Source organism: Eschrichtius robustus, chromosome 7 (genome assembly GCF_028021215.1).
Source record: "Eschrichtius robustus isolate mEscRob2 chromosome 7, mEscRob2.pri, whole genome shotgun sequence".
Lineage (NCBI taxonomy): Eukaryota > Metazoa > Chordata > Mammalia > Artiodactyla > Eschrichtiidae > Eschrichtius > Eschrichtius robustus.
Window position 1 is genome coordinate 100,525,072 of NC_090830.1, and position 26,128 is coordinate 100,551,199.

General features: G+C 41.2%; 2 protein-coding genes across 3 annotated transcripts in view; both read left to right on the forward strand.

Annotated features, from left to right (window-relative positions):
• The window catches only part of MINPP1 (multiple inositol-polyphosphate phosphatase 1), a 144,067-nt gene that overhangs the window by 97,381 nt on the left and 20,558 nt on the right, over positions 1 to 26,128 (forward strand). The gene's annotated exons all lie outside the window — the stretch shown is intronic.
• PAPSS2 (3'-phosphoadenosine 5'-phosphosulfate synthase 2) overlaps positions 17,525 to 26,128 on the forward strand; it is a 79,239-nt gene continuing 70,635 nt past the window's right edge. Inside the window, exon 1 of one of the 2 annotated variants that reach the window (XM_068548140.1) lies at positions 17,525 to 17,745. In XM_068548140.1, coding sequence (XP_068404241.1) covers positions 17,716 to 17,745 — 30 coding nt within the window. In that variant the 5' untranslated portion in view covers positions 17,525 to 17,715. The remainder of the gene's footprint in view (positions 17,746 to 26,128) is intronic. The other variant, XM_068548142.1, reaches the window with a different exon arrangement.

Genomic DNA, 26,128 nt, shown 5'->3' on the forward strand with positions numbered 1-26,128 from the left:
CACACCTTGTTGGTGGGAATGTAAAACAACGCAGCCACTTAAGAAAACAGTCTGGCAGTTCCTCAAATCATTAAACATACAGTTAGCATGTGACCTAGCAATTCCACTCCTAGGTATGTGCCCAAGAGGAATGGAAAGATATGTCTACACAAAAACTCACACATAAATGTTCATAGCAGCACCATTCACAATGGCCAAAAGGTGGAAACTACCCAAATGTCCATCAATAATGGGTAAAGAAAAAGTGGTATTTTCATACAATGGAGCCATGAAAAGAAATGAAGTACTGATGCATGCTGCAACATGGATGAACCTTGAAATATTATGCTAAGTGAAAGAAACCAGACTCAAAAGGCCACATATTTTATGACTCCATTTGTATGAAATATCCAGAATAAGCAAATCCGTAGAGATAAAAAGTTGATTAGTGGTTGCCTACTGGAGGATGGGGGAATTATGGGGTGATGCCCAACGAGTGCAGGGTTTCTTTTGGGGATAATGAAAATATTCTAAATTTGATTTTGGTGATGGATGTACAGCACAACTCTGTAAATATACTAAAGTCCATGGAATTGTACACTTTGAATGGGTGAATTTTATGCTATGTGAATTATATTTCAAAAAGTTGTTAAAAAAAGAAAAGAAAGAAAGAAGAGATTGTTCTAAGCCTTGCTTCTGTCTCACGGCACAGCCAAGACCACATTGCAAACCTCCTGACTCAACGAGGTTACATCAAACTCAAGTGCAACAAGTTGCCACCTCATCAGCCCCTCCCTCCGTGTCGGCTGGGGAAGTTCCAGGGATTTTAAGTTCCTTTCACTATGGAGTAAAAGTAAGTGATGAATCACCTACCATCCTACCACAGGCAATGGCAAGCCTGAAAAGAACTCTTGTTTGCTGAGTTTTTATCATTTTCCAGCGCTTTGGTTGAATCCATAGGAATATCTTTAAAGAACTCTCCCAGGAAGGAGAGTTTATTTATGATTTTAAAATAATGCTTAATTTATTCTCTGTACCCTGGAAGCTAGCAAGGAAAGAAGTTTGGTCAATAAAAGGCTCTGATGCCTGCTTTTCTATAGAAGTCAAGCTTCTTCCTTTGGACTGATATGAGATTTCTGATTATTCAACCTGGGCAGGGCTCAAGATATAAGTGCAAAAACACCATCTCCAATAAAGGGTTTGCTAAGCAAACTGACATTATGAACACATTTTCAAGGACTCATAAACCGACTTAAGAGAACAAGTTGTCTTAAAAGTTCTCCAGATGAACATATGCGAACAAAGCTAGTAAATAAAAATGCCCCTTCCCTAGCCGGTGTCTGTCTGGACACATAGTACAGGAGCTGGGAGTTAGTTCTTGTTGTTGGAGGCACTTGAAAAAATTTAAAAAGAATATCTTTTAAAGCTTTAAGATAAAAAATTATTGATAGTCTCTAAAGCCACTTAGTTTCCTCTTTTCACTTATGCAGAATGACTTTTCTACTAACAACTCCAAGGTAGTGAACATTGTTGTTTAATACTTTTTATTAAAAGGGTATTTCATGGACTTCCCTTGTGGTCCAGTGGTTAAGACTCCACTCTTCCAATGCAGGGGGCGGGGTTTCTATCCCTGGTCGGGGAACTAAGATCCCACATGCCGTGTGGTATGGCCAAAAAATGATAATAATAAATAAAATAAATGAAAAGAATTTTAAAAAAAAGAGTATTTCCCGCACAGGCATGAGAGGGGTTGCATGCATAGCCAGATTCTCTGGATTTGAATCCTGACTCTGCCATTTACTTAGGTACTTAACTTCTTTGTGCCTCATTTCCTCTTCTAAAACAAAGAACATAGCAATATTACCTGCTTTATTGGTTGTCCTGAAGGTTAAGTAAGTTAATATATATGTACAGCACTTAGGATAGTGTCCAGTGCTATGTGCATTAGCTTCATTGTCATGACTTAGCCAACTGTACATTGGGCCTAAAACAACAAATTAATCTTAACAACTCAACCTCACTTTTTTTGCACCACCTTGGGAATTTGTATTTGTAAAGCAACCCAATAATTAGACCATCAATGTGTTTAGCTAATGCTTTCTCATCAGAATTCTAATATGAAAAAAGGTGTCTATGGCCAAACGGATTAAGGAATAGAATGGGTAAGTAGGACTAAGTTTGAGAATGTTATTTTTTTAGGCAGGGAAAAGTTTACAGAATCCCACAGATGATTTTTTTCCATACTTACTTGGAAAATGTCCTAGGAATTAGTTTGAGACCCTCAAAACTCCACCATTTTGGGGAATGTTTGTATCTGGTGTGAATCTGCTACCTAAGTCAACATCGCTGAGCTTGTCATGTGACAAATGAGGTAAAATAATTGCTTCCTATTAGAATAGCATTTAAAGATTTTAGATATAATAATTTCGAACTCCTATTAGACACAGGTGCTTTTTATGTTGCAGGTACATACATGTTCAACTTATTAGCATTTTATTTTTGGTTCTATTCAAAAAACATCCCCAAGATGGCTGGCTCATTTTAATGGAGGCAAACATTTCACATACCAGTGTGAACAGAGAAGTGAGTAGTGAGTATGGGTGGAAAGCATTTAATAATTAACTGAGATAGGAGGACCAGATTCTCATTTTGTTAAAGCCCTCTTTGCACTTCATGATGCAGTAACATTTCGGGATGGAATGAATATTGTTGATATCACAACTCCTTTGGGTGCTTTCACTCATCTGTTTTTTCTATAAGGCTTACTCTGAATATGGAGTGATCCAGTGTTTATGCTGCAAGTCTGAAATAATACCATTCTTTTCAACTACTTAAAAATATGGAAATATCTTTTGTTCAGAACTCAGAATATGTGAGAGTGATATATTTCATCCAGAAAGAAAAAATATTCAATGTTCTAATCCCCACATTTGAAAAAACTGGTTGTTTTTCTGAAAGGACCATGCAAATAAAATTACAAGGAATGCAGGTATAGTTATAACTGAGTTAACAATTTACCCAAGAGGCAAAGAGGGGTAAGTTGCTTTGAAATTTCATGGATCTGAGATAGTGATCTGATGCATTGCTAACCGTTAGAACTGAAGTATGTTATTGTTTCAAGCCACTGAGGCCGTGGCAATGGAGTGAAGAGGGAGCACAGATCTGGGCTGGAATCCCAGCTGAGGATGGTGGGTCTGTTTGACTATAGAAATGGGCAAATGCTATAATCAAGGCTTGCTTTGTTTGTCCAGAGCAGAGGTCAGGAACCTTTTTCTGTAAAGTATCAGAGAATAAATATTTTAGGTTTGCAGGCCATACAGTCTCTGTTGCAACCACTCCATTCTGCCATTATCGTCAAAAGCAGACCTAGAAAATATATAAGTGAATGACTGTGGGTGGGTTTCAATGAATAAAACTTTACTTACATATACCAAAATTTGACTCTTGTATAATTTTTCACGTTGCAAAATGTTACTATTCTTTTGATTATTTTCAACTATTTTAAATTATAAAAACCATTCCTAGTTTGGGCCATACAAAAATATGCAGGCCATATTTTGCTGATTTCCAGTCTAGATTTAAGATAATAATGGTGAAAATTTTAATAATGAATATTAAACTTAAAAATTAGTCATGTTTGTAGGAGTTGATTGGTGTCTTGTGGGGCTGAGGTGAAAGGACCCTTTGCTGACATTCAGAGCTTCTGATCTGAGAGTCTGCTGGTTGATGGAAAAGCCTCCTGGAATTTCTTTGAGATGCACACTGCAGCTCCAGCAGCCTGGCATCAGAGGTCCTTTGTTCCCTGCTCCAGAGAATCTGATATTCTTGTGACAGTTTTTCTAGGTCTGTGCTTCTACAGTGTCTGTGCTTCTTTACCTCAAACCTCTACTTCCTCGTGAATTCCATTGCTTCATGGCAACTGCTTAATGGCTTTTCTTGGTTTTTCTTTCCACTTCTGCTGCCAATACTGAATTCCTCTCTGTCTCACATTTAAAGTTTTGCCTTCTCCAAATTAGGAGCAGTTGCCTGGCCCTGTCCCGGGCTGCGTAGTTCTGGGTGTGCAGGCACGTTGGACCTAAAGTTCCCACATGGTCCTTTTTTCTGAGCATGGGCAGAGCTCAGGGCCATCCTTATGCTCCTTCACTATTAATTCCAATTATAATATCTCTTTCTCATTAAAAAATGGTCACATGCTCATGTGCTTTTTAATCATTCCTCTTTCTTTTTTGTCTCTTTCTACCTCTTCTTTTCATTTTAGACTCCAAATAACAAAATAAAATATGACTCTTAACCAAGAGAGTGATAGCAAGGAATACTGCGAGTGATACACTTTTTATTATTATTATTATTTTTTACTGAAGTATAGTTGATTTACAATGTTGTGTTAATTACTGCTGTACAGCAAAGTCATTTAGTTATATATATACATTCTTTTTTGTATATTCTTTTTCATTATGGTTTATCATAGGATATTGAATATAGTTCTCTGTGCTATACAGTAGGACCTTGTTGTTTATCCATTCTATAGATAAAAGCTTACATCTGCTAACACCAACCTCCCACTCCATCCCTCCTCCAACCCCCTCCCCCTTGGCAACCATCAGTCTGTTCTCTATGTCTATGATTCTGTTTCATAGATAGGTTCATTTGTATCATATTTTAGATTCCACATATAAGTGATATCATATGGTATTTGTCTTTATTTTTCTGACTTACTTCACTTAGTATGATCATCTTTAGTTGCAGCCATGTTGCTGCAAATGGCATTATTTTGTTCCTTTTTATGGCGGAGTAGTATTCCATTGTATGTATGTACCACTTCTTCTTTATCCATTCATCTGTCGATGGACATTTAGGTTGTTTCCATGTCTTGGCTATTGTGAATAGTGCTGCTATGAACATAGGGGTGCATGTATCTTTTTGAATTATAGTTTTGTCCGGATATATGCCCAGGAGTGGTATTGCTGGGTCATATGGTAGCTCTATTTTTAGTTTTCTGAGGAAACTTCATACTGTTTTCCACAGTGGCTGTACCAACTTACATTCCCACCAACAGTGTAGGAGGGTTTCCTTTTCTTCACACCTTCTTCCGCATTTGTGGACATTTTTTAAAATATAAATTTATTTATTTATTTATTTATTTTTGGCTGTGTTGGATCTTCGTTGCTGCACGTGGGCTTTCTCTAGTTGCAAGAGTAGCGGGGGCTACTCTTCATCACAGTGAGCGGGCTTCTCATTGCAGTGCCTTCTCTTGTTGCACAGCACGGGCTCTAGGCGCACAGGCTTCAGCAGGTGTGGCACGCAGGCTCAGTAGTTGTGGCTTGTGGGCTCTAGAGCGCAGGCTCAGTGGTTGTGGTGCACGGGCTTAGTTGCTCCACGGCATGTGGGATCTTCCCTGACCAGGGATCAAAACCATGTCCCCTGCATTGGCAGGTGGATTCTTAACCACTGCGCCACTGGGGAAGCCCTGTGGACTTTTTAATGATGGCCATTCTGACTGGTGTGAGGTGATACCTCACTGTAGTTTTGATTTGCATTTCTCTAATAATTAGTGAAGTTGAGCATCTTTTCTTGTGCCTGTTGACCATCTGTATATCTTTGGTAAAATGTCTATTTAGGTCTTCTGCCCATTTTTGGATAGAATTGTTTGTTCTTTTGTTGTTGAGCTATATGAGCTGTTTGTATATGTTAGAAATTAAGCCCTTGTTGGTCACATCATTTGCAAATATTTTCTCCCATTCTGTAGATTGTCTTTTCATTTTGTTTATGGTTTCCTTTGCTGTGCTAAAGCTTGTAAATTTGATACACTTTTATTAATTTTTAAATTTTGAAATAAATTTAGATTTACAGAAAGACTGTAAAAATTAGTGCAGAGAGTTCCCATATATTCCTCACCCAGCTTTCTGTAATGTTACTATCTTACATAACCATAATACAATTATCAGAACTAAGAAATTAACGTTGGTTATATCTAAATAAAAAGACAGAGAGACAGAGACAGAGGGAAAGAGACCAGAGAGCTCTCTCTCTACACACACACACGCACAAACACACACACACACACACACACACACACACACACACACCCCAAAGAAAAGCCCTGTGAGGACATGGTATAAAGCCAAGAAGAGAGCCCTCACCAGAAATTGCACCCAACTGGACCTTGATCTTGCCCTTTCCAGCTTCCAGAACTGTGAGAAAATACATTTCTGTTGTTTAAGCCATACACACAAAAGAAAAGACAGAAAAGAAAAAAATAAATTAACACTGGTACAAAAACTATTGACTTTATTAGGATTTCATTAGTTTTTTGACAAATGTCCTTTTGGTGTTTCAGGATCCAATTGAGGATCCCACATATCATTCACTGGTCATAGCTCCTGTATAGGTGTCCTATGCTGTGTAACAAATTACCACAAATTTAGTAATTTAACACATATTTATTACCTCACAGACCACTTACAGGAGTCACGGCTTAGCTGGGTCTCTGCTTAGAGTCTCACAGGGCTGCAATTAAGACATTGTTAAGGCCTGGGTTCTTATCTGGAGGTTCAACTGGGAAAGAACCCTCTTCTCAACTCCCTCAAGTTGTTAGCAGAATTCATTTTCTTGTGGTTGTAGGATTCATGGCAGCTGGCTTCTTCAAAGCCAGAAAAATAGAGAGAGACTCCATTGCAAGACAGAGGCTGCATTTGTATATAATCACAGGGACGTAGCCAGAATCACATACCTCCCATCACTTTTACCACATTCCATTAGTTAGAAATAAGTCACAGGTCCTGCCCACACTCAAGGGGAGGGGATTACACAAAGGCATAAATACCAGAGGGAAAACTATGGGGGCCACCTTGAAGTCTGTCCAACACATCTCCTTAATCTCCTTCAGTCTGTGATGGTTCCTCAATTTGTCCTTGTCATTCATGACCTTGACCCTTTAGAAGAGTACTGATCAGTTATTTTGTAGAATGGTCTCAATTGTGTTTGTCTGATGTTTCCTCATTAGACTGAGATTATGGATTTTTGGCAAGAATACCACAGAAGCAACATGCCCTTTTCACCACATCAGATGAGGAGGTACAAGATGTTGATGTTTTATTGCTTGTTATGACAACCTAGATCATATGGTTAAAGTGGTGTCTACTGGATTTGTCCACTGTAAAATTACTAATTTTTCCCCTTTTTAATTAATAGATATCTTGGGATGTAAACTTTGAGACTATACAAATATCTTAGTTTCCCCTTGAATTTCCAAACACTAATTTAAGCATTCTTTGGTGGATTTGTCTGCAACAATTATTATTGAGATGTTCCAATGGTGATTTACTATTTCCTTCATTCTTTATACATTTATAATTTGGAATCTCTCTGAAAGAAAGGTTTGCCTCTTCTCCCCCATTTACTTATCCAATAATTTATTTATGTTAGTATGGGCTCTTAGGTATTTATTTTTTCCTATGAGTTATAGTCGAACACTATCATTATAGATTTTGTGGCTCAAATTGTTCCAGCTTTGTCCATTAGGAGTTCTATCAAGTGGTTCCCATGTCTTTTTTTTCTTTTTCTTTTTTTTTTTTTAATGCGGTACTGGATTCTGTTTGCTGACACTCAATTTAGGCTTTTTTTTTTTTTTTAATTAATTTATTTATTTTTGGCTGTGTTGGATCTTCGTTTCTGTGCAAGGGCTTTCTCTAGTTGCGGCAAGTGGGGGCCACTCTTCATCGCGGTGCGCGGGCCTCTCACTATCGCGGCCTCTCTTGTTGCGGAGCACAGGCTCCAGTCGCGCAGGCTCAGTAGTTGTGGCTCACGGGCCTAGTTGCTCCACGGCATGTGGGATCTTCCCAGACCAGGGCTCGAACCCGTGTACCCTGCATTGGCAGGCAGATTCTCAACCACTGCGCCACCAGGGAAATCCCCCATGTCCTTTTTTTTTTTTTTTTTTTTTTTAATTTCTTTTTTTCTTAATAGTAATCTTTTATTTATTTATTTATTATATTTATTTTTGGCTGTGTTGGGTCTTCATTTCTGTGCGAGGGCTTCCTCTAGTTGCGGCAAGCGGGGGCCACTCTTCATCGCGGTGCGCGGGCCTCTTCACTATCTCGGCCTCTCTTGTTGCGGAGCACAGGCTCCAGACGCGCAGGCTCAGTAGTTGTGGCTCACGGGCCTAGTTGCTCCACGGCATGTGGGATCTTCCCATACCAGGGCTCGAACCCGCGTCCCCTGCATTAGCAGGCAGATTCTCAACCACTGCGCCACCAGGGAAGCCCCCCCCATGTCCTTTTAACATGCCCTTTTCTTTCTGTCTCCCTCCTTCCCTCCCTCCCTCCCTCTCTCTCTTTCTTTCTTTCTCCCTCCTTCCTTCCTTCTTTCCCCCCTCCCTTCCTTCCTTCCCTCCCTCCTTCCTTTCTTTCCTTCTTTCTGTTCTTCTTTTAGCACTTCCTTACTTTCTGGCACCATAAGATGCTCCAGCCTCATTTTGTATACTTTCTGCCTCAGCTCTGGATTCAACCACTTCTCCAAGGAGCCCTGGTTCCTTTTATTGGAGAATGATTATTTAGAAATCAAGATCTGGGCACTAGGTGTACTCATTGCTACTGTAATGCCATTGCTTTTAGACCCTCTCAGTGGACAGAGCTAGGAAATATGAGCATGTATACTAACACATTTATATACACATATCTATATTTCTATATCTACCTGTCTGTATATATATTAAAAGCCTGTGAGTTCACGCTAATACCTCTGATCCCAACCCAGCGCTAGCAGGTTCATCCTAGCTTTCCCGGCTCCTCATTTGTAATTTTTTTCACTGACAGTGAGAAAGCTGGCTCTCATTACCCATAATATATTTACCTATTTGTTCAAACTTAATACACATATAAAATAGTCTCAGAATTGCTAGCCCATATCCCTGTGAGAAACACATTTACAAACTAGAGAACGGTGTTTGCATACAGTTTTTTTTTTCTTTAGCTTTTCAGTGGGCAGTCAAAATACTCTTTTCTAATGTAACATAGGTTAGTTCTTTGCCACTGTCTTCAGTGTGGTCATGTTATTCATTTATAATACATTTATGTTCATATTTTACCATTTGTATTTTATTTTGGATTTCCCCCACATACAGTTTTTTTGTTTGTCTGTTTGTTTGTTTTTAGTTCACATTCAGTAAAATTTACTCTTTGCTGTATACAGTTCTATAGGTTTGACAAATGCCCAGTCAGGTATCTGCCTCCACAGTCATGGGACAGAACTATTAGAACAGTTCCATTGCCCCCCAAACCCACCCGTAATGCCCGTTAGTAATCAAACTCTTCTCCCAACCTCAACCCCTGGCAACCACTGATCTGTTTTTTAATCCCTGGAGTTTTTTGCCTTTTCCAAAATGTCATTTAAGCAGAATCATGAAATATTTGGGGGGGGGGGGTCTGGCTTTTTTCAGTTAGCAAAATATTTTTGAGATCCTCCTATGTATGTTGTTTTATGAATCAGTAGTTTCTTCCTTTTCATTGCTGAGGACTATCCCATCGTATGGATGCACCACTAAAATGTAGTACATCCATTCACCAATTTATTCATTCACCATTTGAAAGGTAGCTAGATGGTTCCCAGTTTGGGGTGATTATGAATAAGCCTGCTATAAACATTCATGTACAAGTTTTGGTGTGAACATAAATTTTCATTTCTTCTGTGTGAAACTTTAGGAATGGGATTGCTGGGTCACGTGCTAAGTGTACGGTGATATACCTTTTTTAAAAATAACAGTTTTGTTGAGATATAATTTACATACCATCAAATGTATTATACAATTCAATGTTATTAGTACAATCACCACAGAGTTGTGCTACCATCACCAATTTCTAATTTTTGGACATTTTCGTGCCCCGCAAAGAAACCCCATGCCCATTAGCAGCCACTCCCAGTCCCCTCTTCCCTCAGCCTAGGTCTGACTTCAAGCCTAGGATTCTTTTGGTGTGCCCTGTACACAGCTCTTTAATGGAGCTGACCCACCCTTGTATCACAGCTCAGAGAGCTGGTGAAAGACCATTTGCAGGTAAGAGCCCTATCTAGTCTGACCACTCTTGGAAGCAACTTCCCCCTCCCTTGACTCCCCCAGAAGGATCCTTCAACCGGGCTCTGCTTTCATTCTTTAAGTCGCTTGTTCCCAAAGTGTGGTCTGAATTATGTTTGTAAGGGGAAAAAAGGAATGTTGTTTTCTTACTTTAAGTAAATAAAATTTAAAAAGTAACCGAGTGTAATAATCCATACCATTCCTCCCAAACAAGAATAATAGAAGGGGGTAGGGTGGGAAATTTCCTTTATAATTCCATAGGAATTACTTTACTGCATGTGTGAGATTCAAGAAGCCTAAATAGATGAGATACCATGTGCTAGAGAAGAAACTTGATCGTTGTATCAATTCTTCCCAAATTAATGCATTATTTATTTATTAACAATTCAATAGAAGCCCTATACAATTTTAGGGAAGCTTAATGAAATAATTTAGTAATTAGTCTGGAAGAAATGACCAAAAAGTTCCAAGTTATAATTTATAACTGATCTGCTTCTCATAGTGGCTCCCTGGTGGAGAATCATAAGGATTTATTACTCAACAATTGCAAGGGGACACCCCTGCCAGCTAACATTTTGCATAATGGAGGAAGCACCACACACCAATAGAAGAAAGGATAGATTTTTCAATGAGTAATGTTAGAAAAAATGATATGGTGGGACAATATTTTCAAAATATTAACTGATTTTTATACCTAATATTCCCCTATCCTGGTTCCCTACCATTCACGCAAGACCATTCTGGGCTCAGGATGGAAAGTAGAAAATATAACTGGGGTTCTCTCCCAGTTTTAAAGCCTAAAGCCCTTAAGAAAAAGAAAGAGCTCTGAATAAACAAAGCATCTGGGAGAAAAGCACCAAGGTCTAATTAAAACCCCTCAACCAGAATTAGAACTAAGCGATCTTATGGAAGAATTCCCAGGATGGGATTCAGGAATGTGTGTTTTTATAAATGTAAATTTTGTGCACCGGTGGGCTAGATTAGTGGTTCCCTACCTGGCTGCAAAGTGGAATCACCCCCAGGGTTTAACATATTCAGAGTGGGGGCCCCATCCCAGAGATCTGTAGATTGAGAGGGAGAGAGGGAAGTCCAGGAACCTGAATTTTTTTTTTTTTTAAGCTTCCAATGTGATTTTAATGATTAGTCAGAGCTGAGAATTCCTGGTAAAGTCTATTTCCTTCCTTGTTAATCCTATAAGACATTTTATTCACTGTAGTGGGATGATTTTTAAGAATATTATCCAAGGTTATCTCCCCAACACACCTTTTTCTTCTCTTTCTACTTACTTTCAAAATTTCCTAGAAAAAAATTAAAACATACGGGTGAGTTGGAAGACCTATATTGAAGGCAATGATCTGCAAACTAGACCGCCAGGGTGAGAAACTCTGGGCATGGGGGAGGGGTAGCAGCCTGTAATTTCACACAAGTAATCTTGATGCAGCCTCACTTCTGAGAACCAATGATTCGCTTAAAGTCAAACTTTGAAAACTTCTGATGCCTGGGACCCACCCCCAGATTTTGATTTAATGAGTCAGGTGTGTGGTGTCCTCAGATGGTTATAATACACAGTGAAGTTTGAGAGCCCTTGGGGCTTCAAAAGAACTTCCCCCTGTTCAGAGCGGAATTTTCTTTCTAAACTAAAAGTGAAGAAAAGAAAAACAAGTGTATGTAGGGGCTGGATTTAATGAAGAAAAGACAGTGTACACAAGAATAGGGGGATTTCAAGGTTCAAGCCTAAGTTTGTTTCAGCAGTGCATATTAATAATTTGGGCCAATATTTATGATTTTATTATAATGGGACTGTTGCCCCATTTATCTTTAGGAGCCTAAGATTACCCCTATGATTATAGTTGTATTTTTAGTATTTGATGATTAAAAATATTATATGAAGGTCAGGAAATGAATTTGATAACATTGTGCGTTTTATTCTTTACTGCAGCACTTAAATACATTTGAAAAATAGAAATATATATGTAGAGCTATTACGTTTTAAGAAAATGCTTAGCATCCATAAAAACTTTCTTATAATACTTTCAGGATTATAAAACTTTCTTTATAAAACTTTCTTATAAAACTTCCTTATAATACTTTCAGCCTGAGGCTCATAAGTTGGTGACTGTAAAGGATTTTTATACTTTTATCTAAAAGAGATGGAAAGAGCCAGAGAGATTATATTGATTTTTTTTACTGCTTATCTTCCTATGATGTGACTGCCCAAATTTATAATAAAACCCTTCCAGAAGGTTTGGGACCCACGAATAAATTATGTTCAACATATTATATTCCAATTCTTTGCAAATTAGCCATCCATTTATGGCATCTATGATATTCCCTAATAATTATAATATTAATTTATTACATCACCATATTTCTCAGTTATGTTGAGAACACTTACCACGTAACCCCGTATAAGTTGTTTCTAAATGAAACATTTCTGTTCTTCTACAATTATAGACAAATTTCCCAAATTTTAACTCTAATTTCTTGGAATGTCATGTTTTGTGATATTTTCTCAATTTTAGGCCAAATATCATGATTTCCGTTTCTTTCTTTTTTTTCCTTCTCTCTTTCCTTTATTCCTTCTCTTCTTTCTTCCCTAAAAATATTGTCTTAAAATCTACTAAGTTTAGTTGGATTTTTCTAATAATTTAAATTTAAGTTAAATAATTTGTTAATTAAATAGTTAATAGTTAAATAATTTAATTTAGTTGGATATTTTTCTAATAATTTAAAGGCTCTGAGTGACATAGATCAAGTTATCTTTCACCTTGCTAAACATCTTTAAAAAGAACCTGTTGAAGACTGAAAATGCAGCCAATTAATAGACTCAAGTAATTGATTTGCCTGCCATTAAACAAATGCAACTTGTTTCCACTGAGGTTTGTTGAATATTGGAGTGAATTTTCCTAAATACCCTAAATGTTTCTATTTTGCAAAATGTGTGCACATACTAATAAATGTACTTCTTTTTAAACTAATACAAAGAGTAGATAAAAAACTATGTACTGGATTCCACCCGAGAAATGGCAGAGGGGCGTTACTTCTGCCTGGAAGTGTGGGCTTTTCCTCTGGTTGCCTAAGTTCTGTGGGTGGCCTTTTGGTGATTGGGTCAGAGTTGTGCAATCTGGCTGTCAGCAGTTTGTCTCTGCTCTACCTGGGTCTTCAGTGGCAGGCTGAGGCACTTGAAGGAGGCACAGGGGATGGCGGGGTAGGAAGTGAATGCTTCATGCAGCTGGGAACATCAGTCCAGGCAGCCTGGACCATCAGTAGGGTGACAGATCACTCTCCTATCTAGCTTTCTGTTATCCTTGAAACGCAGGTTAAATTATCACCACCCATTGGAATCTCTTCGTAGTCATCACCTGTGTGTGTGTGTGTGTGTGTGTGTGTGTGTGTGTGTGTGTGTGTGTGTGTGTGTGTGTGTGTGCTTTCCCTATAACTTCGAATATCCCTTTATTCTGGCACTTAATCACATTCCCTTGGAATTGTTTGTGTACATATCCATCTCCTTCACCTCAGGATGGTGACTTCTCATCTTTGGACACAGCAAATGTCTCTATGACTAATGAGTAAATACAAGGCCAGCCACATGGCTAATGCACCCCGATGAGCATAAAGAGAACATGCAAAATCACGTCGCTGCCTGATTGTGCATGGCACGTCCTCTATTACAGCCTTCAGCCTTCCCCCACTCTTCCGTTGTATCTCCTAAACTCAGCAATACAGATACTTGTAATTTTCTGAACATACCGTGTTATTTCATGCGGCTCTCTGCCTTTACATTTTTGAATTTACACTTTGGGGAGGGGAAGGCTGGCAAAACCCTACCCTTCTTTAAAGTCTTAGTTTATGTATCATATTCCCCAAGAAAAAACCTGACATCTCTCTCCATTCTCCCTCCTTTCAAAGTTGAACTCTGTGCTCCCACAAAATCCTTCCTTTTAACTGACTGGCCAGTTTAATCCACGCTTTCCATTTCTTCTGGAAAAGATAATGACTGATGCCCACAGCACACTCAGTGTTCTTTGACAGTAGGACACACTGGAATGCCCACACACTTTAGTACCTCCACTGCCTATGCTGGATACTTACTGAGATCGTTGTGTTTATTCCCAAACCTATTTATGCCACTTGTACCTATTACTGTAAGTTAGATGTGACTTAAGTGAATAGCATATGAGTGGGAAAAAAGAGTTGTGTTTTCCATGAGAATAGATGGATGCTTTGGAAAGACCCTTAATTTTTAACTCTATAAAATTTCAAACTGGAAATTGTTGAAGATGCCTTATGAAAGTGGTTTTTGGAACTCCCACCAGCGTACCCATACCACAAGAGAAGCCTTTAGCCCTACATCAAAGATTAGGGAAGTGCATGTGTTTTAGTCAAAATAAAATGTCTAAGGTATGCATGTATCACTTTTACCTGTCCCAGTAATATATTGTAATGTACTGGGGTGGGGTTGGGAGGAAGAGACTGTCTCCTTCACTAGATTGTTTCTTGAAGGCAGGGACCATGTCTTGCTTGTCTTGGTAGTACCTGTGCCTGAGAATGGGAAGAATATTTGAATCCTAGAGGACTTTCTCTAAGGACTTCTTGACCCAAAGGAACTGCTGCACTTATTTCTGTACACGGGGTTTCAACAATTAGGTCCCTTTTATGCATTACAGCCACTAGGGGGCAATGCAACTGCATTCCTTTGGAACGGCCAATCCAGGGAAGATGGCTCCAAACTAGATCCCCTAAAATGTGATGAGCCTCCCTAAAGTGTATTGGGGAACCTGCGGCATAAACATCTCACCAACACCGTCATTCTTTGTATATGTGTTTCCCAGTTTATTTGGGGAAGCTGACTCCATTTTTTCTAAACAATGAAAGGACCAAGTAGTAATCACCACCTCATTAAGTTAGTTATTATAGCTGAGCCAATTCCTGGAAGGAAGAAAACAAAAGAAAAACAGGAAGAAAATTTTGAAACCCTCATGCAAATGTTGCGAGTAGTATCAAGGATTGTAAATTGGTACAGTGCAGGCCACAGTGTCTTACAGTGGAGTCTCAGAGGAAACACTACTGAGAAAGTTATGGAGAGTGTGTCCAGATGACTGAACAGATCTCAACCCTTCCTTCCTTCCCCTAAATGAGTCTCCTCCCAGTTCTGATGTGCTAGATTCATAGACTTCAAAAATTAAGCTGCTAGTTGCTCATATCTTTTCAGAAGGAATGTCCTCTCCTAGGAGTAAGAGGGTAGTGAGAGGAAAAAGAATTCCAAACATCACCTTTAAAAGAAAGACCCTGGGAAAATAAAAAAGAAAGATTATCTTACTTTTCAGTGAGCTGCCATGCTGAATTACAACTAAACTGATGATCTGTGAAGTTAAGGGATCTCAAACATCGCAGTTTGAGTCCAAGGGAGCTGAGGCCTCCTATTTCACACGTCTTTGAAAGTAATGAAAGAATATCTGTTCCAAAGTACTCTGTTTGAGAATTAATTAAATCTAAAACAAGATGAACAGTCCAGTTTGCAATTATCATGGGGGTTTTGAAGTAGTTGAACTAGAGGCTGAGTGATTCACTGCATCTGGGGAGCTGACTGACCTGGGTTTGAGTCTCAGCACCGCCCCTAACTAGTGAGGAGGGTCAGATTACCTCCCCTCTCTCAGCACCAGTTTTGCATTGTCCATCTGTGAAATACAGGGAGAGGGAAACTGGACAAACGATCCCAAAACCTCCCCCAGGTCTAAACAGTCATATATTTTTTTTCCAGGAAGTTGCCCTTAACGTCCTTCTGTTTCAGCTTTTAAAGAGGCAATATGAAAAAAACCAATCATGCAAATTGCTATTTCTCCATCAACACTTAATTTACCTTTTCTTTAAGGGCAGGATCTGGCAGGGTTCAAAATATGGTTGGAACTGATACCGGTGAATTTTTCCAATAAGATTAGAATGGGATGTTACTGTTTAAACCCCCAAAATTCAAAACATGCTAGTTTGTGTGCAGAACAGAAGCTCAAACCCAGCATTTGCCCTCTAGCTGCTCATATCTGAAGGGAGTGGTGGCAGCTTGCTCCAAATGAGTAAGAAAATAAATATACTGATATTTCAAGACTGAACAAACATGTAGGCTGCCTTTTAAGTTTCTGACTCCTGATTTATTTATTTTTTTCCCACCTTCCCATGGAGAAAGGCAATCAATGAATGAATATTCAGATCTTTAGTGTCTGTCTGGAAAGCTGGCAGTCTTCCAGAAATACAATTAGATATGAAAGAAAAGTTCCAATCCTCACCTCCTTAGGCTATCACTTCAGCCTTTTCACAGAAGGAAGACCAAAGTTGGAATGGGCAGTGTGGCCCTTGGGCATCTTCATGGTTCTTTTGTCAGTACTATCCTATTGATCTGTTTGTCACATTGTGCAAGGAATTAAGGTACAGAGGGGTGTGAGGCCTTGTGACTGCCCTCAAGGTGCTGTCACTAACCAGAGCTTCTCCTTCCTTACTTTTGCTTGTCCCAGACATTTGAGTTAAAAGAGTTGCCCTCTGATAAAACCTTGGAGCCCTAAGGTGTAGTCCATAAGCCTTGTCAACTTGTGCCTCCTCTTACTTTTTCGCCTCAGGGCCCATCCTGGTTGCTGAACACACGGAAGTACTATAGGAATGCTTTGGGGGAAGGACTGAAACAAGTGCCGGGGCTACTACTGACCATTTTCCCGGGCTGGCCTTGCTTACTCAACTTTGTGAGTAGGAGCAGAGCCTCAGCTGGCCCATCTGTAACAGGAGGAAAATATTGTGAGCTCCAAAGGAGTGAATGCATGTAAACCCCTTAGTCCCTTGAATGGCGCATAAAGTGCAGGCAGGCGCTACGCCTCCTGATTTCTTCTTCTTCTTCTTCTTCAACATCATCATCAACATAATCATCATCGATGCTGATGCTGGTGTGGAAAGCCTGGACTGTGGAGGCTGACAGCCTGGGTTTGAATCCCCTCACTTGGAAGATAATCTTGAGAAAGTCTGAAAGCCTCAACTGCTTCATGGGAGAAAGTAGGACTCGATGCCTGGGTCAGGGGGCGCAGGAGGCTTAAGGCAAAGGTCAGCGGAGTGCAGAGGGAGGACCAAAAAATGTTAACCGTCGCTGTTATTACTGCATATGAAGACAAGCTGGGCATCGGTGCCCACTAAGGACCATGCCGACAAGCCTGGCGGTTTCAAGCAGGTCCCAGAGGCAGGAAGCCTTCCTTGGAGAGGCGCGGGGGTGGGAGGTGGTGGAAGCTCAGGCAGCCACTGGGAGTGGGAACGCAGAGAGCGAACTTGACCTCCGACTGCACGCGGGGCGTGTCCGTCCGAGCCCCCGGCTGCAAGGTCCTGCCTCCGACCCGGGCTAGCGGAGCCGCTCCCGGGCGTAGGGGGCCGGGCCCGGGACCCCGCCCAGGAGGCGGCCGGGTCCCCTGGGTTGGGCGCTGCTGGCGGAGCCGACAGGGCGGAGAGGAGCACGGCGGGAGGAGGAGTAGGAGGAGGGGGCTGGTCAAGGGAAGTGCGACGTGTCTGTGGAGCCTTTTTATACCTCCTTCTCGGGAGTCCGGCAGTAGCCACTGCCGCCGCCACCGAGCGTCCTAGCGCTTCCGCTCCCAGGAGCTGGGCTCCGAGTTCCAGCGCGCCGGGCATCGCCGCAGCCAGCCAGCATGTCGTCCGGGGTCAAGAAACAGAAGACGGTAGGCTTCGAGTCTCCTGCCTTCCTCCTCCGCTCCAACCCCGGGACGCTCGGAGGCGAGCAGCCCCGGCGCCGAGGCTGGGGCGCGGGGAGGAGGAAGAGGAGGAGGAGGGAAGCAGGAGGGCGAGGCTCGGCCGGGACTCCCGGGAGAGACCTTGCCGGGCAGTCCCTTCCCGCCCCGCGCCTCTGGGAACCTGCGCCCCGTGGGGTCGTCACGGCCGGGACAGACCTCCGGAGCTGGCAGAGTGGGTCCCAGTTAAGAGAAAGGACCAGAGATGGGAAATTTCCTTAATTCTCCAAGAGCTTTTCCAGACCCGTCTTTTCTTCTGAATGAGCTCCGCGCGGGTCCAGCGGGTGGTGGGCTGAGGGAACTCGGTTCTGCCAGGTTTGGTCGCGGGGCACACGTCAGTGACAGTCATTGGGGTTTTGTCCACGGAAACTCCTTGGATTGGACTTTCATGACGGACATTCATAAAGGAAACTACGACCATCTAGACGTAAGGGAGGAAATTGCATTTCTACACTGGCAGGACTCTAGCTTGATTCAGCTCCCTGTTGGAATCGGGTGGCACCTCAAGTTCAGTCATGGGGGGCCCCTCAGCTTGGTGGAGTGAGATGAGGGGACTGCTTTGAGGAGGCTCAATTTTATCCAGAATTAATCTGGGCCATCCCCATTGTGGGAAATAGAGGGTTCCTAGAAAAGTTCCTTTCCCACTTAGTGATAGGGGCTCCTATAAATTTTGCATCCTTAAACATGGTAACAGTGATCATAGACTCTTAGAGTCGGAAACAGCCTTGTAGCCAGCATTTGGGCCACACCAGGGGTGGTCTGCAAGCCTTGTTCAGATCCCAGCCAGCAGTCTGACTGCTGAGCACTCATCTTTTCACTACCACACTACAAGCCTCAGATGATTATGGTGGTTAGGGAATGGGCTGACCTCTCTCAGTTAGACTTGCGCTTGGCACATAGTAGGTGATCAATAAATAAATGTTTATTACTATTCTTATATAATACTTATTACTGAAATATCTTTGAGGTGTATTTGTGGCAGGCGGCGGGAGAGGTGAAAAAAACATGAATGGGGGAAGGGGAGTGGAGGGGCCATGCAGGGGCTAGAAGTGTGGACTTCAGCAACAAGGGGAAGGGAATGGGGGCTCTGTGGTTTCAGGGAACCACACTGGACCCGCAGGAAGATTCAGGGGGAAGGTGGCATCAACTTGAGAAGGCAGAATGGTCGGGGTCCAGTTGCCTTTTATAGGAGCGATCTTAAAGTGGAGAGACTCTCAGTATTATATTTGAAAATATTGTTAAGTGCACATCACTTATGTTTTATTCCTATTTAATTTTATTAATTTCTGTAAAATTCTCAAGGGTATCTTCTAAATGACAACCTGCTGTGGCACTTCGTAGCCTTTTGTATCAGTGAGGTTTTAATTCTTACCTCCTTGCTTGCATCAAGAATTCCTTCCCAATGGGGTTGCTTTGTCAAGCATTAGTAATGAAGGGACAGGTGGTCTTTCCCCTTCATGCCTCCAGTCAGCAAGAGCCTGTGAAGAGAAAGGTTTGAAAACGGGTTTTACACACTGATCGCGGCAACTGCACAGACAGAGAAAGTGAGAAATTTGAGGGCCGGAGGGTTTGCTTTTTGTGTTTACACATTTGGAACCTTCTATTTTTTGTTTGGAGGTGTGTGTGTGTGTGTGTGTGTTCTACATAGGATGAAATTAACACCTGAAACAGCTAGCAGGACTTGTGAACTTTTATTTAGCCAACATGATTATAATCCAGGGCACCAGCACAAGTTCCCCAAAGGGGCGGATAGATACTATTGGGTAAAGCAAGTCAGCTGTAAATGCATATGAAATCTCTCAAGCTTTAAATGTTAACTCAAAATGTGTTTTGAAACTTTGCAAGCCAAAGCAAAATCTGTCCACATGTGTGACCTCTGAACTAATCAATTATTTGAGAAGTGAGTCTTGCTGATCTAGGAAGGTTTCCTGGAAGTGAGGCTGGGCTGATCTTTTTAGGGACTCGCAGAAATCATTACATTATGTTCTCTATTGTCAACAGAGGATGGTCAATTCACACCCCAGGTACTGCAGTAACTCCAAATATTTGTTGAGCCCCTACTGTGTGCCAGCCAGGATACTGGGGTGAATACATCTTTCCCAGGGTTTTTTTAGCCGCACTCTCTGGATGAATATAGCCTTTCAGTTCAGACCAGTGTTAGAGGAGTAGGTAGTTTTGGTTTAAATGTGAGAAGGTAGGATGATTTTCTCACAAGCTTGAGAAAAATAAAAAAGGAAAGTTTCTTTTATAAGGGAAGGTAGCACATTCCTCCGGTGTTAGGCATCCTTACCATGGTAACCAAAGACAGCTACGTGTCACAGCCCTCCCTCCGACCCTTGATTTACTTCCAACTCTGGCCACCTCCCATCCCGTCAACACACACATAGATCCCAGGAGAAGGAAGGAGGCAGACTGCAGCCAGAGGACTGGAAAGAAAGGCAAAGGCCTGGTCCTTTCTTCTTGCATCATGTCCTGGATTAGCATTTTTCAAGGCCCACAGACAATGTTATGTCCTGGAGACAACCAATCTAAAAAAGTCAACTGAGATATTAAAATATTTTCCAAAGGGTCAAACAAGCCAGTGTTTGGAAGGGAGTGAAGGGCTACTGAAAAGTTAAAGCTCTCCCTAAATGTAAGTGATTATCCACCTTTTTATTATTTTAAAAACTCTGTACAATATTCCATTATTTTCCTGGAGGTAGCTACTTTTAAAACTATTTGAAGATGCTGTGTAAGGCAAGACATGAATTTCCAGATGAGCAACCATTGGAAGGAAGGAAAAACAAGTGCTTCCCAGAGTCCTGGCCCTAAGCTGTGCTGTATTTCATTTCATCCTCACAGCAGGCTTCACCCCAGAAAACCGAGCCTCACCTCTAGGGGAGGAGAAATGCCAGGAGCAGGTCAGGATTTAAATTCAAGTTTGTCCAACTTTGAAGCCCCGGCTCCTGCTCCCTCTATTTCTCTGGCCCATAAATTTCCTCGTCTGTAATGACTTACCCCTTACAACTGTTGTGAGGAGTAAGTAACTCCTAAAAACTGTCTTGCTCAATTCTAGGCCCATATGCAGTTGCTACTGTTATTATTTTTATTACACCACACTCTCTTGGTTTGCCCAGCAAGGAGAAGAAAGCACAGGTCAGACCATTCCAAAGGCTCAGTAAACAACAACCATAAGAATATTTAATAAAAGCAAACAAATACAGAAGGATAGAGGTGATGATTTGAATTCTAATTGTAAAAAGCTGAATGGAAGACAAAGGTTGATAATTAGTGTGGATGTACCAGAGTAACCCAAATAATCAGCAAGATTTTGCCAACAACCTTGACCAAGAAAGGCAATCTATATATAAGTAAATTTTAGACTAATTTCTCTTCACCCTTCCTGTGCCTTCAACTGTTTCCAGATCCATCTTAAAATTAATGTTGTCTGATTCATGCTGTTTTTCCATGATCATCTCTTTGCACTTTTACCTTAAAGATAAATATCATTAACTCTGAGTTTTTTATCTCTGAGATAGTTATCTTTATCTTTCAGCACTTTGTCTTCCTGTTAATGCACGTGGCTCTCTGGTTTGCTTAGGGGATAATTAGGCTGAACTCAAACATGGAACCTTTAGGGAATGAGAGTCTGAGAAAGGAATCAGTGATGTCAATTTCAGTCCTAGGAGATTACTGTTTATTTCAAAACCTGTCACTAAATAGTAATGGGCACTCATCTTTGTGTTTGGAAGTCTCTGGAAAACACAGAAACTAAAAGTAAATAAACATAAATATAATGGCATTTCAACTAACCTTTCATCCCTTAGGTGATTTGCTCATCCGACAGGTGAAATGGCACCTGTCCCCAGCAACTTTGCATAGAGCCTGGCACTGAGTAGATGCTTCATAAATATTTTTTGCATAAAAGGCTGCAGAATTCATTAGTGAATGAATTTGTTTTTAGCATCTCTACTTTGCTTAGATTTCCCCCACTCCCCTCTTACCTGTCTGCTCTTGTGTGCTTGCTTATTTTTGCCTGGATATTCATCATTACCACTGAAAAATTACCTGTAGGGATTCTTTGAGGCTTAGGAAGAATGGCCTTCCCCCAACCCCGCCAACCCCCTGGAGGATTTGCTTTTGTTTCTGCCAGGTGCCTGGTGGCACTACTAGTCTGGCACCACTTTGACCTAAACTTACCACTTAAAGTTTTTTAGACCACCCAGGTGATGTGAATTTGAGCTGCAGTTTTGCACACAGGGACCAGCTGGTGAGTACAAGTCCTCATGGACTGCCCCCCTGTGCCTCCTTATGTACACTTTCCATGTCAAGGCCATTGTCCCTGCAGTCTTTTGGAGTGGGAAGTGGGTTAATTCTGGTTCACTCTTATTTTTAGGGGTTGACTCTTGGGAAACTCAGCTTAGTGTAAACAAAAGCCTTTGTATTCTCCCCACTTGGGTACGTTCTAGGCTTCGATTTCTGTTTCACCTCCCCTGTGAGGCTGTCAAAATCCGTGCATATCTGCCCCTATCAGGGCAAAAGTGCCTCCCTGCTTGCTTACCTCTTAGGTTCTTGCTTTCCCGCACATTTTGGCCTGGTAGTTCCTTACTACCTTCTCGGGTATTTGATGTTTCTAATTAGGTTATTGTATATTATAGCCTGCACTTTAAATTTGTTTTTATGAAGGATTGGACTGTATAACCTAGACCATCATTGCTGGAAGCAAAAAATCTCTGCCTTTTCTTGATTCCTGTGGATCATTAACATTTCATATCATACCTTTCCCTTATTATACCTATAGCATTCTTACAAAAGGAGTACTTTAAGAACAAGTAAACTTAAGTCAGATTGCTAGTCAGAAATATTTAATTTAATCCCTTTTTCCCTACAAAGTGCTAAGGTCTGGGCTGGCGGGGGTGGGGGGAGGTGAGCAGTGCTCACCTTGTCTTGCGGCCTCTGCCTTACGGGCATCCGTAGAGATGTGTGTTGTCCTGTCTCATCCTAGTGTTGGTCCAGTTCAAGTGCATTCCTGTCTGAAGGCTCCTTCAGTGTCAGCACCTTTCCTTGCTTCTCCCATGCTCTCGTGGGTACACTGAGGTCACTGTGCTGCTCCAGCACAACTCTGGGGGAAATTCGGCTGGTCTGTCTAAGATCTTTGACGTTGCCCCCCTACTCCCAGAAGGGTGGGAACTGTGCTTCTGCTCTGGTGTGACCATGCTGGGACTCTGAGGGGCTCGAGGGGCTGCTGGAGTCTGTCCCTGCTTCCTCTCCCTTGGGATCTGTTGAGGATCAACAGCACACCCAGTGCCCCCTGCTTTCAGAGTCCCCAAAGCCATTTGGCTCCTCTCACCCCAAGCCCAGCACCAGGCCCAGAACACCACTCCCCTTCTCAGACTCCCACTGGCAGCTAAGCTCCCTTTGCTTCTAATAAATATTAAACAGAACTTTTTCAGAAAGGTTAATTAACATTAACATTGGATTCGTGACAAATGTGGTCTTATTGATCCTCTTTCCTGCCTTTTGATCACCAAATAATTTTTTTTCAGTTTAGAATAAGTTGGCACACAAGATGGAAATATTTTTTTTCTCTCTGCAAAAGAGCCGTTGTATTAAAACTTAAAATCTAACTTGCCTCTGATAACACATGGTGTGTAAAGTGACTTTCATCGGTTGGCTGGTGTGACTTCCTTTAAAATCTAATCAGCAGCTCTTTCTGTATTTCACATTTACTCCTGAAGTTGATTTTGCTATTACTGGTATTGTGAAAACATGTGTGCAGCATAAACATGGCAAGCTCAATCTAATATCTGTCTAGCACCAAATATTAAATTTTGGCAAAAAAAAATGTGACCTGTTCTCAAGCTTTTCTAAAACAGTTACATAAATATATCAAATGCTACATCATTAAAAGTGATCATTTCTATGCTAGGTTAATATTTGCTTTAAATATCTAGTTAACATCTTTATATGGTTTGTTATAAAAATATGGATTTTTATCCACCAAGCATCTATGTCCAGTCTAATATTACCATTACTTTTTTTTTCCTTTTTAAAGCATGCTGAGTGTGGGCTTGAAAAATTTTTTGCAGACTTTGCTTGGAGACTTAAACCACCTACAGTGTAGTCTGAGATTTTATCCCCATTACTTCATTCATCTATACCCTCCCCAATCATTTATTTGTGGATAATTCATGCTTTCTCAACTTTTAGCAAAATAGGCAACTAAGATGTTGGTGATGATTTTTATTTTTATATATTTCCTACTGTTAAAAACCTGAATTAACTTTCTCGTCCTCTGCTGTGATTCCATTGTATATTATTTTGTTTTCCTTTAAGAGCTCTAAAAACTTTTCCTTTTTTAGTTTGTGTCAGATCCTCACTTACGTATTTGTTCACTTCATTCACTCAACAAATATTTTTTGAATGACCCAACCAGGACCTTTCGTTTCCATAGTTTACTAGAGCTACCAAACCCTTATATTCTTTTTTTTTTTTAATTTACTTATTTATTTATGTTTGGCTGCATTGGGTCTTCGTTGCTGCGCGCGGGCTTTCTCTAGTTGCGGTGAGCGGGGGCTACTCTTCGTTGCAGTGCACGGGCTTCTCATCGTGGTGGCTTCTCTTGTTGAGGAGCATGGGCTCTAGGCACGCGGGCTTCAGTAGTTGTGGCACGCGGGCTCAGTAGCTGTGGCACGCGGGCTCTAGAGTGCAGGCTCAGTAGTTGTGGCGCACAGGCTTAGTTGCTCCGCGGCATGTGGGATCTTCCCGGACCAGGGCTCGAACCCATGTCCCCTGCATTGGCAGGCGGATTCTTAACCACTGCGCCACCAGGGAAGTCCCCAGCCTTATGTTCTTTAATCATAGTTTTTTAGGCCATTCAAACACTGTCTTTAAACTATTCAGAACATAGCGTTTACTGTTTCTAACTGCAACACCCCACCCACAACTTGTATATTCTTTCAACCTTCATCCCAGTCAGTATTACAGTGGCCTTGGGCCAAAAGCAATAAAATTTCCAACTGATTTTTCATACATTTTTTAAAATCCCTTTTTTTTTCTCCTAAATTAGAAATTTAAATTATTTACTTTTTATTCAGGCTGTTCCTACTTTAAAAATGTATTTTTTGAAGAACCCTAGCCCTTTACTTCTGGAAGGAAAATTAAGAACGCATGTTCAAGCCGTTCAAGTTGATACACAGTATTTCAGAGCTTTGCTAAGGCCCACGACCATCTTCCTGGCCAGCTGGTTGGTGATAACCACCACTGAGCTGGAACTCTGAGCACCTAACTACAGGCCTAGCACTTTTCTTTTTATTGTGTGCCCTTTGAAAGAGGCCCTACCCATTTTCTATAGCTTTGTTTTTTCTTTTACATACTGGGAAATAGTTTCCATAAATTTAAAAAAAAAAAACACAACATTCCCAAGTTGGTTATCAGAGAGTCACAGTTACACTTTTTTTTTTAATAAATTTATTTATTTATTTATTTTTGGCTGTGCTGGGTCTTCATTGCTGTGCGCAGGCTTTCTCTAGTTGCGGCGAGCGGGGGCTACTCTTCGTTGCGGTGCGCGGGCTTCTCATTGTCATGGCTTCTCTTGTTGCGGAGCACGGGCTCCAGGCGCGCAGGCTTCAGTAGTTGTGGCACGCAAGCTCAGTAGTTGTGGCTTGCAGGCTCTAGGGCGCAGGCTCAATAGTTGTGGCGCACGGGCTTAGTTGCTCCGCGGCATGTGGGATCTTCCCAGGCCAGGGCTCGCACCCGTGTCCCCTGCATTGGCAGGCGGATTCTTAACCACTGTGCTACCAGGGAAGCCCCACAGTTACATTTCGATTTAGCTTTAGCATCTTGTTTTGGTATTCTGGAGATAGAAAACATGCACCGGAGAGCAGTGTTTGAAAAATGTAACTTTACCATTTTGAAATATTTTTCATGGGCCAGTCTGTTTCTCTTTAGAAAATTCAACTCATACCCCACCCCCAAACTCCCCAACCTCACATACTCTTCCTTAAACCTTCTCAAACAGTTTATTTTATCAAAAACAAGAAAAAAGATAATAATGATTGCATAGTGTGCAATACAGATAAAACTATATTTGGCAAAAGTTGGGGCAAGTTCAGTTACACATTAAGGTCTCAGTTCTTGTTGTAGTTCTCGGAATTTCTATTTTTATCTCTAAATCCATTCATTTTCATTGTTTCCTAAGTTCATGAAGTACCATGAAGTCGATCACAATAATTGTGTGGTCCTGCCAACTAAATCTACCTAATTGCTGAGTTCCAATAGAGTCTTTTCCTGAATTATATGAATAAGTACAGCTCTTGGGCCATTGTGTCACTAA